This window comes from Grampus griseus (assembly GCF_964374135.1).
Source record: "Grampus griseus genome assembly, chromosome: 15".
NCBI lineage: Eukaryota > Metazoa > Chordata > Mammalia > Artiodactyla > Delphinidae > Grampus > Grampus griseus.
Genome location: NC_139009.1, coordinates 41497100 through 41515296, shown reverse-complemented (window position 1 = coordinate 41515296; position 18197 = coordinate 41497100). Strand labels below are relative to the sequence as shown.

Here is an 18197-nt window from a genome sequence, read left to right as displayed (position 1 = left end):
GATGTTTAATTTTATGATCAGGCCTATATTCTTTAAATACTGAAAATGGAGTCGGCAGATCCACTCAATTTTTATTCTTCACCTTTTTCATTCTTTATATGAAACTCTTTAACCTGTTGTTTCATCTCTTAGATGTTTTTGCCACCTCCTTTTTTTTTTACTATGTCACAATTAATGCTTCCATGTTCAGGGTTATTTTTCCATTCTTCCTACTCATAGTTTTTATTTGCCTGCTCAGTGGCGCATTTGTTATCATGTCATAGCCCCTTGATAGGATCTTGGACTTTTATAGAATTAACTAGAGGTCTGAGCTGCTTCTTTTATCCTTTTATATTCCTTGTCTCTGCCGTATTTCAGTGTTACAGAAACGTTGATCCTTTTATTTGCCCATTCGGTTTATTTTCCTATAGTATAGTACTCAATAGGAAGCCTATTTTATAGGAAGAGAAGTCTTTGACATATAATGTAAGAGAATTCACTGTATGAGACTGTGTGATGGAGGATGCTTTTTACTAATTTGAAAACCCCTGTTGTTATTAAACTATTATGTAAAAAACATTGTCATAGACTTACAGGTAAAATCTGTGACAATAATATTAATGACCTAATGGGGAATATTGAGAAAAGTATTGATGTTTAGGATGGAGTTTATGAATTGAAGTGGTCATAATAGCATTGTATTGCTACACATTTGGAAGCAATATATTATGAATTATAACCTGATGAGATTATTTTGAAAATTAAGTCTTTATCTTGGAAGTCATTTGGGTCAAAAAAAAAAAAAAAAGTCTGTGTTCCAGCAATCAGAAAGCAGTTTGTACAAGCGTCAAGAAATAATGTTATATCATATTCATATTATTCCATTTTAAAAAATAAAATGAACTGTTTTGAATGATGGAATTAACATTTACATATGCTCTACAAGAGTCCAAATTTTTTTTTTCTTTATCTTTCAGAGTGCTTTCTTAAGCAGCAAATGTCCATTTCAGGACAAGATAAGATGGGGAATTATAAGGCTACCTTAAAAGCTTGTATTTGTAGTGATTCGATTTTATGGATCAGTAAATCAACAGATAAAGGATAGATTATTCAAGCTTATGGTCCCCTCTTCAACATGGACTTGCATTCATATGGGTCTACTTAAGTACTAGACATTAGCCCAAACATCTCTATATATGAAATTTTCAGTGATATAGAATTGGTTGTACCTATGAACAAACTATTTTATTCTTAGCCTGTAACATAAAACTGTATTTTTTTAAGGAAAATAGGAGACTGGACAATGTATTTAGTTTTTCTTTCTTCTTGTCTATTGATTCAAATTTTAAAAGATTAGAACTTGCTGCTTAGTTCCGAGGAGATTTACTATACAGCATGTATGTAAAAGGAATAAAAGTAATATTTTTATCAGATTTCCATTTTATAAGTAAAACGAAAAGGCAGATACACTATATGCGGCAAATTTGTATTATATTGCCTTACCCTCCAAAATATTTGACTTGGAATGAAAGTGTTCTTTTGTTTCAGATATTATAAAAGGGAAGAAAAATTTTATGTGCCGTGAATGAAAAGTACACTTTCCTTTAAATTTTAAAGGCAGCAAGAAATTATGGAATAATTCTCCCTTTTATTTCTAGTGGTTAGAATGCCCATGGGTAAACACACCTGTTCTTTGCTATTATAATAGGGCAAAGGTTTTATAAACATGTTTTTTAAATTTTTTATGGGAAATAATTCATTCTAATAGTACAGGGAAGAAGAGTGTTGGGACCTTTTTTTTTTCTTCAATAAAGGAAATAGTATTATATTTTTTGACTTTATAGAGTTAACACGTAAATGCAATTAAGAAAGAAATATTTTCCCTAAATATTTCTGCCTTCTTGTAACAGCATCAAAGAAATAATGAGTACAGGCTTCATACTTCTTTATCGTATTACTTTAAAAAATGTGACAATAATAAATATATTTTGATAATAGTTCCAGGAACATCGCACCACCTTACTAGACACTTCAGCATTACCCTATGTTGTCCAAATTCTTCATGTTTATTTTCTTTTTAAAACAATTTTTTTGGGAATTGACATATATACACTAATATGTATAAAATAGATAACTAATAAGAACCTGCTGTATAAAAAATAAATAAAATTCAAAAGAAAAACAATTTTTTTTTTGAAATCTACACAAACTTGCACAAGGAGCCTTAAAACATACTTTCTGTATACTCTTGAAATCTTCTATTTTTTATCTGGGTGTCTTGGGCAAGTCACCCAACCATAGTGAGATAATATAAAGATTATATAAGATAATGTTTATGAAAGTACATTTAAAGTGGTAAGGCCTACCCAAGAGTTAGTATATTATTTTTTATTCTTATTTCTCTTGAGCATTTAGAAGAAGTTACTTGAGATCTTCATAACATTTTATAAAACATTTAATAAAAATTGCATTTGCTCTGATTATTTTCTGCTCTCCACTGATTGATTCTGAGGAATGCATTAATGTTTTGTCTTAACCTGATATTCCTACATTATATTTAGTAAGCAGAGAATAGCACAGTTTGTAGAGAAACCACCAACTTACAAATATTAGATCTAACCATATTAAATTGTTGCTATTTAACCAATTTTGATCTGAAAACAGTAATTTTATATGTTTCAACCCCAGGTACTATTGGACTAATAAGTGCTTCAGTCTTTGGAGAAGCAGAAGAGTTCTTTTCAACAGTCTTCCTCCTATTCAAATGTCCTACATGTGAAAAGATTACTAGATATTTGGTTCATTGTAGGTAGCATTTTAGTCAACTCTGAGAGATTCCTGGAAAATTTTAACATACTATCTGATTCATTTAGGGAAAAAAAAAACCCAGTTAATTCCCCTTAAAATTATTTTCAGTGATTTCTATAAAACTTTAAAATTAAATTAGCCATAAATTATAAAATATGCAAATATCTTGAGTTTTAAACACTAAAGAAAATGAAAAAGTCTTGAAGAACTGAAATAGCCTTTTAATATTTATTTCATTTTTCTTCCAGACTATTTGTTAAATGTGCAAAGGTCCTAATGGATTAAAGATAACATGAATTATTTATTTTGAAATAAAATTTTATTTTTCCTTAAATATAATAATGTATTTATAAATGACAGGTCAGTTTTATATCATACGAACTATTTTCTGTTCAATTTGTACAAATCTAATTTGTTAAACTCTAAATTTAGGACTTTTTCTTACAGTATGGTTTAGTCATATTTTTGTGCAATATCCCCTTAATTTAATGACAAAATATGTTTGTTTTTATTTCTCAGAGAAATTAAATAGATTTGTCTGAGAAGCTAAGTATAAATGAGTAAAATCAGAAGGATTTGAAAGTTTATTTGAAACATCTCTGTAATAAAATGATTTGTGAAAAAACTGTACACATCAAGCATATGTTAGACAGTTCTCTCAAATGAAGGGCCATTGGTGTCCTTCAGCAGAATTCACCTACTGTCTATTTAATGTTGGAGAACCTAGGACACATTGTGGAGTATTCTCTGCTGGTACCACACAAGCCAGAGGATGTTTCCTGTTTATTTGCTTGTAAGAAAAGTCCCATCTGAGTACTGGCACACCCACTAGAAGGGGTGATATGTTGGGTAGGTAGGTAGGGGTGTATTTAAATTTATTTTCTCAACTCCAAACCAAGAGCTTTCCTCCTAAAATGTGGTGACTTTGGACTCTTAATAAGGAAGCACTACTCACCAAAACCAGCTTTCTTTGGAGAGTTTGTGTAGCAATGATTGAGCTTGGGTGGGAAAGTACATGGTAACACCCTGTTCACTGTTATCTGTCAGTTCCGTACTAGGAAACGTCCACTTCTCAGTAAGCAATAAAACAATAAAAATGAGCACACACGGTGTAGACTATGCTCTGTTTATGGTCACTGTTAAATGCAGTGGTCTTTCCCTAAGTCCAGCTATTGATATGAATATATAAATGTTAACTCTCAAGGTTTAGATGTAGGGAAGAATTGAGGCTATAAAAGCAAAATAAAATCCTTGTAATAGTCCCTCATGAAAAGAAAATGTGAAATTGTATGCAATATAGTTTATGCGTGCTATTTAATATATACTTTAATATGTTGACTAATAACTGTTAAATTCTATTAGGACAATTGAACAGCTTAAAACACCAGAAGAATCTGCCATATAATTAGACTTCCTTCTATCTTCCTTCTTTCCCTTTCTTACTTTCTTCCTCCATTAACAAGATGGAACATTTTGAATCGAATACCACAAGTTCTTTGTAACAAAATTGGTAGGTACTTTGTGAAGCAGAAACAGAGGGAGTCTCCAGCTTATGAAAGTATAATCTCAAAAGTTATTTGAATAAATAGGTTGAAACACATATCACATTTCCCATGGAAACAACACTGTAAGGCAAAGTAAACTCAGACCACTTCACAAAGGACTCATTAATTCCATGATATACTTGACACATTGTATTGTACCAAAAGTATAGTCAGACATTGCCCATAATGTTCCAAGGGAGAATGGTTTTATAGTTCTAAGTGTGATGCCAGGAACATCTCTGCTGCTTCAAGTTGGTTAGAGATACCCTTATCACTCCTGAACAGTGAAAAGAGAGAAAAAATTAGCATCTCTAGTTGGCTTCCCTCATGCCCTAGGATCCAGATTCCAGCAGGCTGAGTGGGAGTGTCATTTACGTGAATTTGAAATAAGTTGCCTAGCCCACCTGTTAAAAAGCATTTTTGCAACTAGCCGGATTCCTGCCCAGGCTGTTTCTTTCCTTCCTTAAGCCTCCATAATGGACCTTTCTGCTTCATTTTCTGTTTGCACCTCCTGTTGGTTCTGGCTGGCTTTTGTCTTCCTCCAGCGGACTGCTGCCCAGATCCAAAGAACCAATGATTTTCTCCATTTCCCAGTCCTTGAAGCATTCCCAGATTATTGAGGTTTTCTAAAGGCTTTCACTGTTAACACCAAAAGAAAAATAAAACAAAACTCCATCCTGTGCCACCATGGGAACCAGACCCTGCTATACTGGCATTTGGTCCTCCAAATAAGGGGTGAAATCTTCAAAAGCAATGTGAGGGGCTAGAAAGACGAGGATAGACACTAGCAAGCTCGAGGTATGTTAAGAAAGGAAATAAAATTGTATTCTGAATTCCTCCTTCTGCTGGCTAGCACCCGCCACCAGTTTTTCTATGTAGCCCACTGTGGAGGGCATAGATCTGTGTGGGAAGCCGCCTGAGATAGTGGCAGTTTTGATGGAGGAGCGAGAGAGTGAAAGAAAATGAAGGGAGCCAGTCACAGGCAACTAGCAGAGAAGGAAGAAAGCTGAAACGGAGAAAGAAAGCCCAAGTGAGGGCAGGAGACTTCTTCTGGCCAGTTTTTAATGTAGAATGTAGTGTGTAAGTTGACTACTGCATGTGCATTTAGATGAAGCCTTTCATATTGCTAAGCTTAAACACTGATTATACAAAAAGGAGTTAATTGTGACATTTTAGTCCAAACTTTAATTTATTCACTTGTCATGATTAAATTTCTGATTTTCTTTACATTGAAACAAGAACATTTTTTTCCTTATTCATTTCTCTTTTCCAAGTAGTATGTCATTAAGATTATGTGCAAAGAACACTGTCATAATAAAGTTACCGTCCTTGCATTCTTATAAGCTGAGGGCCAAAGGAAAAACATTTGTGAAGATGCTCTTTTGAAGTAATTTTAAAACGTACAATTTAATAGTCTGCAGCTTCCCTCAATGTCAGCACACAAATAACATGACTGATATTCTAGTGTTTGATTTCTGTCTCTGTGAGGGAAGTATGTCTTATCTGAAAGAAAAATAAGGTTTAAGTTATCTTTTTCATGGTTTTATATTTATTATTTTCACAATCAAAAGAAAAAGAGTGTGATCTTTATAGGTGGCATGGTGATCATAATAAAGTTGATTACTAAGAGGCTCACTTCATGTACACAGCAGGATTAGGTCAGCAGAATTAAGAAGCCAGGGTTTTCTTCAAACCAAGAGCTTTTCCCTAACTTGACAATGTATGCAGGTAAGGCTGGATGGACTGCTTTCTACCTTACACTAAGACAAAATATACTGCTTTACCTTTACACTGGAGCATGCCAATTTCAGCACCTCTCTCTGTTGCTGCTCAAAACCAAAATAGTATTTGATCGCAAAGAGAAAGCAAAAGTTGGTGTGATGAGAAAAACTATTCTTTTTAAACTTGATATTCTTTGTTTAGTCCAAAAACCAAGTAGAAAGGAAAGAAAAAAAGAAAAATACATAGAGAATGATTGTAAATGCTAGAGCTTCTGCCATTTATAGCTACTTCCAAATTCTGAAATAACATAGAGGTCATCTCTAGGTTAACAGGTTTTAAGTCAACTAAAGCTAACAAATGCTTACCAAAGGGGTGGAATAGAATGAAACAAAAAAAGAGAAGTATTTTATACTATGATTGAATCTGAAAATATATAGAAACTCAAGGAAAGTCTGTTCTAAGCCAGTTTTCTTCTTCTTTTTCTTCTTTTTTTTTAAATTTTTAAAATAAGAGTTAATATATTACCCTTTCTTTCACTCTAGTACTTCTTTAAAAAAATCTAAGTCTTCGGAGAAGACTATTTTTCTGAACATGGTCAAGTCAGGATTTGATTACACTTTGGGCATGACTTGGATTTGCATAAAAGGAGCTCCTTTAGTTAAGCTGGTTCTCTGTATGAATAACTCAGAGAAATGCTGGATGACTGGGCGGGATCAGCGGTATTGCCTGTGGCTCCGTGCCTTAGTTAAGAGTGAAAAGAGAACTCATTTTCAAGGAACCAAGTCAATGACCTTGATTTTATTAGTGCACCTTCCTTTCCTAATATCCTACTAAGCACATTTATAAAATTTGTGTCAAGACTTGTCCTGTTTTATTTTGTTGACTTGTTTTTCATTTTCTTTTCCCTCCCTATTAGATTTTCATGCAGCACTTTCCCAAAACCCCTTTCTGGGACTGTACTGCTCATGACCATATTTGCCAAAGGACTGTCCTCTAAATTCCCTGATTTTGTTGTTTTACATATTTAATAAACTTATTGAAAAATGAGCATCTTAGGTGGGAAATAGAATTTCAAAGGATGTCATTGTAAAAACCAAAGTATATAACATTAAAATCTATATCTTTGTATGATTTCCAATATAAAACAATAAAATGAAACTTTACTATTTGTGTCCATGTCATGTCCAAGTTGCCATTGAAAAGTAACAAATTCTAATTCCTTATTTGGTAGATTGGAAGCCTAAATCAAACAGGAGATGAATATCAGATACCAAATATTTCAATCATTTTTTATTTCTTTTAAAATGAGCTCTGGCAAACCAAGTATTTTGTATAAATGTTGTTGTCCACATTTATCCACTAACAATTTTCTATTATGTAAGACCATATCAGTAGGTGTACCTGTGTTGATATCTCAGTTTCCATCTAATATATTTTAAACAAAATTGATGATTTTTTAATTCATTAGTAACTTTAACCATTAAAAAAGCTATTTGTTGAACCTTATGAAATGGTGCATTTACAGTTGTTTTTCTTTCAAGTTACTGCATTTGCTGTTGTTTTGTTTTTTATAAACACTTTTCATCAAATGGGCAGTTTAAAAAATACAGCTAAAGAAAATACAGCTAATTAATTGAAATACAAGAATGAGACAAGAAATGTCAACATGGATATACTTTACTGTTGAAAACATTTTGATAAGTATTGAAACCTTGCTCTCTCCCTAGTGCCGTAAAACAGTTTTTCCTTCCATTTCTTACCTGATGCCAAGCCCGGTGTCTCAAATAGTACTTGAATTGCCTAATATATACTAATAATATTTTAAATTCCATACCCTTACATTGATTATGTGTAGGAAAGCCATACCCTTACATTGATTATGTGTAGGAAAGACATACAAAATCTGATTGTATATATGTGTGTGTTTGTATATATATATATGGAAATATACTTAAATAAATATATAAAAATATGTAAATATTGTGCAGATATACGGAAATATAAGGGAAAGTTCACCCAATATTATCATTATCTTAACTACATACATATACTCACCCTAAACAGAAGCACAAAGTGAATAAATCATGATATACTCTGCCTAAAGGACTGCTGCCAAATGGACTGCTCTTGTACTCATTACTCTTTCTACTTAACATTTTTGAAAGTTAGCATTTAAAAATTATAATAAACCATCGTCATCTGTGATAAAATATGAACACACTATAAACAAGCTAAATAAATGATAGATTTTAGGTGCATACATTTATGTTGTGTTTTTTTTAAGGAAAGAAATTGAAGTATTAGAAATATTTAAAGGCCATTATAGTAAGTCGATTACATAGTTGGTAGAACAGGCATACCTTTAAGTGAAATGTCATGGCTATTTGCAATGAACTTTCTTTTGTCCAAGTAAGTCCAAGTCAGAATTTAGAAATAGAATCTTTTAGAATTGTTATTTTAAGAAAAGCTGTAAAAATAATTGCCTAGGGCAACCATGCCAGCAACATGTAAGAGTTATGTTTGCTTTACACAGGGCAGTGAAAGACTTTTGAACACTCCTTGCTCAGTACACAGCAGTATTACTGTAATTTCGTCTCATATTCTTTAAATGCTGCCAATGGGAGGGAACCTGCTTTCCCGTGATTGTGTTTTCCCCTTTGAATGGGAGCGATGGAGCACTTGCATGATGTGTTTGGTGCCTTGCATGAAAAAGACATGCAAAGGCAAGGTCCAGTCTGCATGCTGCTTAATGAATGTTTTTCCTTTTCTCTCCCTCCTTGTCATGTGCTTTCAGAAGACAACAATGTGGAAGGTGGGTGCTTTGTACTTTATTTTCCAACGCTCATTTGCCTTTTATTTCTTAGTATTAATAGAGTACATCTCGAATATAGAAGGTAAGTTGAACTTCTTTCTGAGTATTTGCTGATTTCTGGATTGTGTATCATTTTTCATATAGAACACACACACTCTCAACTCCATCAGCCCCAAGTATATGAAACTCCTTCAACCTTAACTCCAGCGTTTGGTGGACTTCAGCATCCCATATGAACCTTAGAATACTTATTTCAGTGTTCTGCATGGAAAAATGACACAATCCTGCTTCTTTTATTTTAAATGAGAAAGTATTTCTTTGCAGTTTCTGAACACAGTGCATGATTCTTTCTCCATTTTTTTTTTCTTGGTCAAAATGATTTCTTTGGGAAATGTTGAGCATTACATCATCTCTAGCCCATTGGTCTAGTTTCAAATGATTTGATTTATAAAAAAAACACAAAATAAAGTACTGACTATAATTAAGACGTATAAGTTTAGATTAAAAATAAGCCATTGGCCAGTGGAAATGAAAGCATACAGCACTCCAGCGTGATTACTGGTAAGTATATTTGTAATATTCTGTGTCTGTTAAATAAAATTATGGTATTTGTTTAAGGTTTTCTAAAGTTATATCTATCAAGGAATTTTGAGCAAGTTACACATTTTTCCTGTAGAATCCAACAAACTAAAACATATTTCAACATTCTTTTAAAAAATTTTTAAGATTTTTATCAAAATGTAGTTGATTTTCCATGTTGTGTTAGTTTCATATTTTAACATTCTTACCTTTAAAGAACTTAGTCCATGTGCTGCCAAAGAAATATGTAAAGGATAAAAATACAAAAAGAACTACGAAGAGCAAAGAATTGTGAAAGGGAAGTTTATGTCCTATCAACTTACATAATCACAGCATTAACAGTTGTTGCATAAACAACTTACTAGTATCTATATCAGAAGAAAGTGTTTAGCATATTTTATTTTGTTACAATGTTTTGAAATATAGCCATTTATAATGTTCATTTCTGCCCAGTGATGGATTCCCTAGAAAAAGAGTCCCCATCTAATGTTACAGATAAATAACCATTAAAGTTACTAAGATTTGATGTCTCAAAGAGTAATACATGATAATACAAAGTTGATCAGTAACAGGTTTCGGCATATTATTTGTGATTCTTTCATGGATTCTTTCAATTGCTTAGTTGCTAAACATTTCTGTTTCATTATTTAAGTAAAATAGATTAAAACTTTAAAAGAAATCATCAGTGACTATTTTTCCAAGTGTTGCATCTGTATATGGCTTTTTTTTTCTATACTATAATTTAAATAGCATGTGAGTGTGTACTTGGAAAAGATATTACGCTGCAGATCTGACTGACATCTTTCAAAATCAGTCTCATTTATAATCGTGCATGTTATTTGAGATCAAAAGGGTTTTTTTAAGTATCTTTTTGACTGCTTTTGCATTTCCTTAACCATCCTGTAAAATGTTCCATGTTTCTGCTCTTTTCTCTTTAAATCCAGTTGCATTCCAAGGAGCTTTAAAATCACTTTAATAAGCATGAATACCCCTGTCCTTACACACACTCATCCCATGAAAAATTTTGACAAGATTTTCAGAGTATAGGCTCATAAACTATTGTAATAAAGTTTATTCAGTCATAATTTTTAACATCCCTATTTATAACTCCACTTTGGCAATATAGTTTAGCTCCTTTAGAGGTAGAAAGTATAGCATGAACAATGTTAATGCTTTTGAGATTTAAAAATTTCCATTCTCACTAAGGTGGTATTAAAAACCATTGAGGAATCTAAAAATTATATCTTGTACAGAGATATTTCCCTGATTTATCAATAGTTTACAAAAAAGTTATAAACTTTTATTAGGAAATATGTATAGTAATATTTAAAGTGAAATTAAATGAAAAATTATATAACCTGGACAGATAAGCCACTATTCTTAAGCATAGAAGATATCATGAGTCACCAACAGGTCATAAACCTTTTAAACTGATTGTATGATTTTTTTTGGGGGGGGGGGTTAAAATCACTTAGAAAATACAAAAGAAGCTAGATTTCAGAAACTTTAAAATACTATGTTAAATAATGTTTATATTGTGATTATATGATGATTTTAATTGTATCTGCCCCACAGGAATGTTTAAATACTCCTTTTAAGGAAATGATACAGATTATTTCAATACTGATGCAAGTAATACACAATGTTATGTAGCTCAAAGTCTCAAATATATTTGAACTAACAGTGGGAAATGAAATACACATTTTATTAAATTTGTATGTATGGTATATTTCTTTGACATTATCCCATATTCTTGAAATATACAGGGATTGAAAAGTAACTTAATTTCTGAATTTAGAATAAAGAACTAGGAATTAATGCTAAAAAGTAAGTCGTATCTTCTTGGACAGTGAAATTTTTTTTAAAAGAACATTGCTAGTATTCTTTAGAAAAGGGGTGATCTTAATCTGAAATTGTCAAGCAAGAGTTAAAAAATAATTTAAATAAAGGGAATTCAATATTGTTTCAGAAAACTTCGTTGATGAAATTATATCTTAAATATACTCATGATAACTCATAGTTTAGTATTTAAGTAATGCTTAAGTAAAATGCTGAATAATTTTTTTCTCCATGGGAAATTACTTAACCCTATTTAAAGGTGATCCATTGTTTCTTAAAAACATTATTCTATAGTAAATTCAAACTTTACACCTGCATGTCTGATGATCTTTTTTGTATTTGAACAAGCTTATTCGATTGCTACATGTGTCAGACAAGGAGACATTTCTGCATTATCATTTCAGTGTGCTAAGGATGTGGTTTTTTTTTTTTTCATTTAATTATGAAACTTCTCATTTTTTGATGAGGGGAAAAAGATCAGACCCAGCCCATGTTTCAGGTATTCTTTTGGGTTTTTTAAAATATAATTTCATCACCAAAGAATGGCAGTCCCTGTGGGGGCAGTGTTCAAAACAGTCTCATCAAAGGGCACGAAGGGCAAGTGCAATATTTAAGGGATTGGTTGGATTTTAAGTCATGCTCTTATGCTCTTGAATGTTCCAACTGATACATAGAAGAAATACACGGTGCAGCATATGCAATTGTTTAAATTGCAGTTCTATAACTCTTTGCCCCAAAGCATTCCAACCAGGAGTTGAAAGAATGCTTTTTGATTTGCCTCTGTGATACAGACATGTCTCATAGGAAACAAGATGTCTGTCACTGAACATTTTTGTCACTGTGACAACCCTGCCTTCCCATGCTCCCTTGTTTATTGCTGACTGTGCTCTTGTTTCCCTTCAAGGTCTGGCGCACCTGATGATGGGCGACCAAGGTATGGGCTCTGTTCCTTTTCCACTCTGCTTTCAGTGTTTTCTTGTTCTGTAGCTGCTTTCAAACCATCACTGCAAAGGATGGGCAAATGCTTGCAAATTATCTGGCTGCAAATTAAATACATAATTTTTGTTCACATTTTTTCATGTGTTTTTCTCCCCTTTGTTGCTTTGATATTGGTTTGCACCTTTGATTTTATTTTCCTTTATTCTTTGCACTATAATATCTGCAACTAAATAAGACATAAGAACTTGTAATTGAAAGTTTTCATACATTTATCAGCATATGCAGTTAAGGGTAGTTATAGTAAAGAAAAACCGAGAACCATCATAAATTAACATATGAAAAAAGATATTTGGTTTTATGTACTACACCAGAAAGAGTCCATTTTTCACCCATGCATGTCAGTTTGGGAACATGCAGACATCTTTGGCTTCTGGCTTCTCGAATGCTGAGTATAGTGTTCTACAAAATCAATACTTTTTCTACCTATAAGCATTGTGTATCTCCTTTTGTGTAGTCTTTTAAAGTGAGCATGGGCTTTCTAATTTCTTTGCATGTATTGCCTTAAAAAAGGCAGATTTCTCAACATGTACTGATTGTATCTCCATTTGTGTTCAAATCCTATTTATACCTTCTTGTATATTTAATTTTCAAAGAGTAGTGCATATACATATATTCATAATTCTTATTGTTGTTTCTCTCCTCTTTATTCTTTTTGTATGGAAATCCTTTCTTCATGGAACCATTTCATCAAATCCATAGGTAAAAGTAAAGGTATTACATTATTTTATTTCTTCTTAATATCATCTATATGAATAACAGTGCGTCTATATGAATAACATTATTTTATTTCTTCTTAATATCATCTATATGAATATCAGTGTGAATAACATTTGCAAAATACATTTTTCAAATGTATTTAGACCTTTTGGCATTAATAATGGGCACTGGGAGGTAGGTATGTGTGGTAATGAATATTTTATGAATTTAAGGTAAGAAAAATCCATCAAAATGTTTCCCTTTGTTTTTTTTCTTGCTCTTTAGAGTGACTTATTTTTCGTGTCAGCTGCTAGTATAATTAGCATATTTAGAAATTAGTGACAGGTTTCAGTGTCAGTTTTTGCAGTATCATTTGATGGTAGTTAAATGATGAGTGTAGCCACCAGAAATGTATCATCCTCAAACATTTAACTCTGGAGCGCACCTGCCCCAGCCATTCTGCCTAGGGATGTAAGTCTAAGCATGTGCAGCATTGAAATGCTGCTGCTCTGGGCTCATCAGCTTGTGGTCTGCTAGATGTCATATATACACGTTGACTCCACGGTAACCTGCAAAGGCAGTGTCCTGAAAGAGACAAAGGAGAAGACGAGCCTGCTCTCTCTTTTGTGCATACTAACTTTGTTTTAAGAACATTATCAACTCAGGTTCACATTTCTGCATCACTTGGTAAGTCAGGCATGTGTACTCTTTGACAGTATTGGTGCCAAATTTAAAAGCATGCTTAGTTTGCCATTTAGAACCATCCACGTTGTGTTTAGTGTTTTCCTTAAAAGAAAGTAGATGATATGCAACTGTGGTAAATATGTGTCATAGCCTTTAAAGTAACCATTTTTAACTATGTATTGGTGAATGTGCCCTTGGTCTCTAGTTTTGTTTTATTTTGTTTGGTTTTTGTTGTTGTTGTTATTTTAAAGACAGGCATGTGTTTCCTTGAATTCTCTGAATCTTTCTTTTGCTCTGAATCTTAATCTGGTGAATTGAGACCAAAGCTCACAGTTCTGCACCTTTACATTAGTGTCATCTAGCAGGGAAACTTTTCTGTTTGAAAAAGCACTGAACATGAGCAGAGCAATAAATAAGAAATGATATCAAAGTTTTAAATGTGTAACATAGAGCTTTAGAAACAAATGTTTGGATACTTTGAGCCAATAAAAAGAGAACATATGCTATTGCAGTTTGTGTTTTGGTCAACCATTTCCAATAATGTAATTTAATCGTATTTTAAGCCTTTAGCAACTATGCAATGACAGTATGTATCAATTCTTTTAGAGATTTTGTGTACCATTTGGGATACTTTCTAGACTTTTTTTGTTTTTGAGGCCAAATTACCATTACTTTCCTTTCTTAAGTGGGCATTTTCCACCATGTTCCGTAGTGTAGGACTCAGGATGGCATAGAGGGAATCTATTTATATTTTATTTTACTGGCTGAGTGAAGTAAAATGTCTATGTGTTTGTATATGTGCATATTTGTATTTGTATGAATGCATGTGTATACACAAACTTTCTAAATATACGCACACATATATACCCATTATATTGTGAAAAAAGTAACTCATAAAATAATATGCTAATTATATAACCATTTAACTCTACATATGGAATAATTAATGTTTAAACTTAGCTGATATTCATTTCAGTGTAATTAATGTTAAGTGTCACTTAACTTTACTCAGTTTTACTATGTCAGTCTTAAATGTTTTCTGTTGGCATGTGTGTCAAACATATATTTACCAGTTTTCACCAAATTTTATTCCTCAGTCAGCACAAAACTACACAGGACAAGAATTTGGTATTTCCTTTATATTCTTCTGTTAATAGGACCAGGATGCTTCTTGGTGTTAAATGGGGAAAGAAGACTTTAAGATGGACTTGGGCATTTTGCAAATCAAAGTGATCACCTTTACATGCTGGTTAATTATGTGTATAGAAATGAGAAACATGATTTATAAGTCTTCATTAATTGCAAATTAGTTCAACAAATCTGCATTCTAGAGCAAAAAATACAATCTTGGCTATGATGTGGCATCCATATTCAATGAGTGTCAATAAAATAGGGAATGAAAACATGTGAGTAAGTTAGTTTAAGTGACGGAAATGGAAGTGCTAGGAGAGTGGTTAAAAAGTATGATCAGTGATAGGCATTCAGAAAAGATAAAGATAACACGAATCAGGATCTCCCTTAGGAAGATATCCTTGTCTTGTGCCACCTGTTGGAGGAGTCAAAAATGTATAGAAACTTGACAGTGTGGATTCTTGTATCAGGTTAAATCCTAGTTGTGCATAAAATATGTGTTAAACCTACCTACTCTAAAATAACTGATATGCATTGTAAATTCATGCTTCTCAAGTCTTCCCATCAAATTATAATCCTGGAGCATTTTTCTTGACACCACTTTTCTCTTTAGTGAATTCAGGTGCTCTGCAATGATCATCTGTGGATTAAAGTCTTCCTTTGTTGAATCCAGAAGCAAAACTAGGTTCAAGAACATTATTGCTATCATTTTGATTTATCCTGTATGGATTCTTAAGTATTTTCTGAATTTTTAAATGTCCAATGATAGACAAATGTATTTCATTTTAAAAGTACATTTACAAAAAAAGAACATTTATTCTGATAACCTTCTTCATCCTCCTCCCCAGGCTTCTCTCTAGAGGTAAGCACTGGTATCACTTTATGATGTATCCTTACAGAGTTGGTGTGGATCCTTCCATACTCCATAATTAACTGTTCAGGGTTTGAAACCTGCAGAATTCCTTACCACAAAACATGACAAAAACAGATAAGTCTGCTGGAGACATGTTAAGGCTCATTGCTATGTGCTGGCAGAATCATAATGAATGAAACGGAAACTTTCTCACTCTGTAGACCATTAGGCCTCATATTTTCATTTGGTAATTCTGTTTCAAATTTTAGAGTTGATTATTTGGATTTGTTTTCATGTTTTCTAAACAAGGATATGTCACCTTTAATTGGTCACAGGTAGGAATAAACTTTGCTTTCTTTGGAATAGCTGAAGAGAGAGAGTATTCAGGGCCAACCTTACTTCTGTTGGTTGTGGCTAGGTAGATTCAAGTGGTCTTTGTGACATTGTGTTTACTTTCTTTTTAGGTTTGAAATTTGTCATGGGTGTTGTTAGGACTATTGATAATACTAACTTTATTCTGCACTCTATTTAGAATTTAGATTTATCTATTTGCCTGGGGAATTTAGTTTTTTGTTTTTTTTCTATGTATGTTTAACTGGTCACTTCATTCCAACAATTATTTACTTATATTTTACTCTAATGTTTGAAAGAAATTAATGACCATTCAAATAAGAAAACGTCAAAGAAAGTTACATCAAATAACTGCAAATCCAGCCATCGTGGCTGGTTAATAGCTTGGGAGCACAGGTTAATAATTGTCAGTTAAATGTTGATTGAAAGCCTGTATTTTCCATCATATTAATCATTATAATTGTATATATTTATGTGAGTGATTTATATGTTTAATGTCAACTTTTTCCTAGTAGAATGTAAGCTCCATGTGACTTTCTTTTTTCGACCATTGTATTTCCAGAATATTTTTCTTACTGTATCTTGAATTTGCAATTCTCATGACTTAAGTATGTGTGTGTTGGGAGCATATTGGAAAAGGTAGATGTAGAGGAGGACATGGAGGGTTTGTAGTGGACATAGTAGAGGGTGGAAAAGGAAACTTATTCAAATATCTAAAAAAATTGTAGCAACAGATTATATTGAATCCTCTCTGTCTCTATCTCTGAACTTCTTTTGTTTCCTACCATTCATATCCTTGTCCAAAGCTGCAGTATTTCTTTCTAGTAAGACATCATTCCAGTAGCACTTTAATATGTCTTAGCCTATGCACAGCAATGGTCCTGTAATGAAATAAAGTCAGTGTATTTTTGTGTTGGAGGGTTTTCAAAAATTTTAATGTGATTCACTGTCACAGTGGCAAATAATCAAATTTTATTTTCTAACTTGATAACAAGTGCAGGAGTTTTCCTGAAATTCATATAAGATGATAAGCTAACTAATGTGGTTTCATGAGTTTGTTTTTTTTTTTAAACTGTATCAACTGTGATGTATCGTAAGAACTGTGTTTAAATTGGGTTAGGATTGTAAGCTTTCAATAAAGCCAAAATTTGTCTTATCTTGTGATATGAGCATACTTGCTGTTCCTTGCATTTATGAATCGTACAACATATTTGCAAAATAATTGTCCATTTGACTCTTTCAAATGTTTATTGTTTGATTATCCAGGTTTCTCATGTTACTAGAAGGCCAAGTTATTACAACTGTCAAGCATGTAATTACACATTTTAAAAGTGCCTAAACTTTATTGTATTAGTGAAAATGAAGATCTTAGAATAATTACAAAGAAAATACAGATTTTTCTCGTAAGCAATTGTGTTAATACCTAGGTATAATTGATTCCACTCAACTAATTGATAAGTACTATCAAAGATTATGTATTTTAAAAATTTATCTGTAATGTCAAACCACAATTAGTATTCTATTTACTCTTGAAGTAGATTTGATATTATTAAAACTTAGAGAAGAATAACACATTTAGTATTCTTATACATTTTCTTCTGTTTCCATGATTTTTGTTACCATCTTTCATCTCTCATGTTGCTGTGTAGCTGATTTGTCTGTGAAGTGCACAGTTTGCAGTCACCAATGTCATGATGTGTATTTGTTTTATAACTCTGAAATACATTTTGCTGTGGTTTCTGTTGTAGAACTAGTTTAATTTTGAAAATAATCACATTTCTCTTCTTTTGTATGGCTTCTTAAATCATATCTCCTCATTTAGCTTGAAAATATTAACTATTCGGCATTGTTCAGAAGCATTCGTGAATGTTGACAGAATCTTACTGTATTGGAATGCCTATGTGTGATGTATTTGCAACCAAGACATAATTTATTTTGGTTTATCTGTTACGATTTCTACTGTTGCAGTCCTGGAAGCCCCTCATTCACAGCTACCGAACATGGAAAGACCAGAATTTCACTTCATGAAATGAGATATTAAATGTCTACTTCATCAGTACGATATACTCAGAAGGCTATGCGACTATTTAGAATTCGGTATATATTTTGCAGTTCTTCTTTAGCCTACGTGTCTGTCATTTCTGAGTACAATCAAGAAAAGCTACCCGAAGAGTAAATATTTCTGTATTATCTCTTGCTG

The 18197-nt window shown here is 32.5% G+C and overlaps 1 protein-coding gene across 33 annotated transcripts in view; it reads left to right on the top strand.

Moving 5' to 3' along the window:
• NRXN1 (neurexin 1) overlaps positions 1-18197 on the top strand; it is a gene marked incomplete at its 5' end in the record, with an annotated part of 1123860 nt that overhangs the window by 87131 nt on the left and 1018532 nt on the right. For 12 of the 33 annotated variants that reach the window (XM_082672713.1, XM_082672711.1, XM_082672698.1 and 9 more), the window contains 2 exons: positions 8848-8865; positions 12188-12217. The exons of 9 other annotated variants lie outside the window; for them this stretch is intronic. In XM_082672713.1, the coding sequence (XP_082528839.1) occupies positions 8848-8865; positions 12188-12217 (48 nt within the window). Of the gene's footprint in view, positions 1-8847; positions 8866-12187; positions 12218-12981; positions 12994-18197 lie in introns of all 33 variants that reach the window. 12 more of the 33 variants (XM_082672715.1, XM_082672702.1, XM_082672695.1 and 9 more) reach the window with 3 other exon arrangements.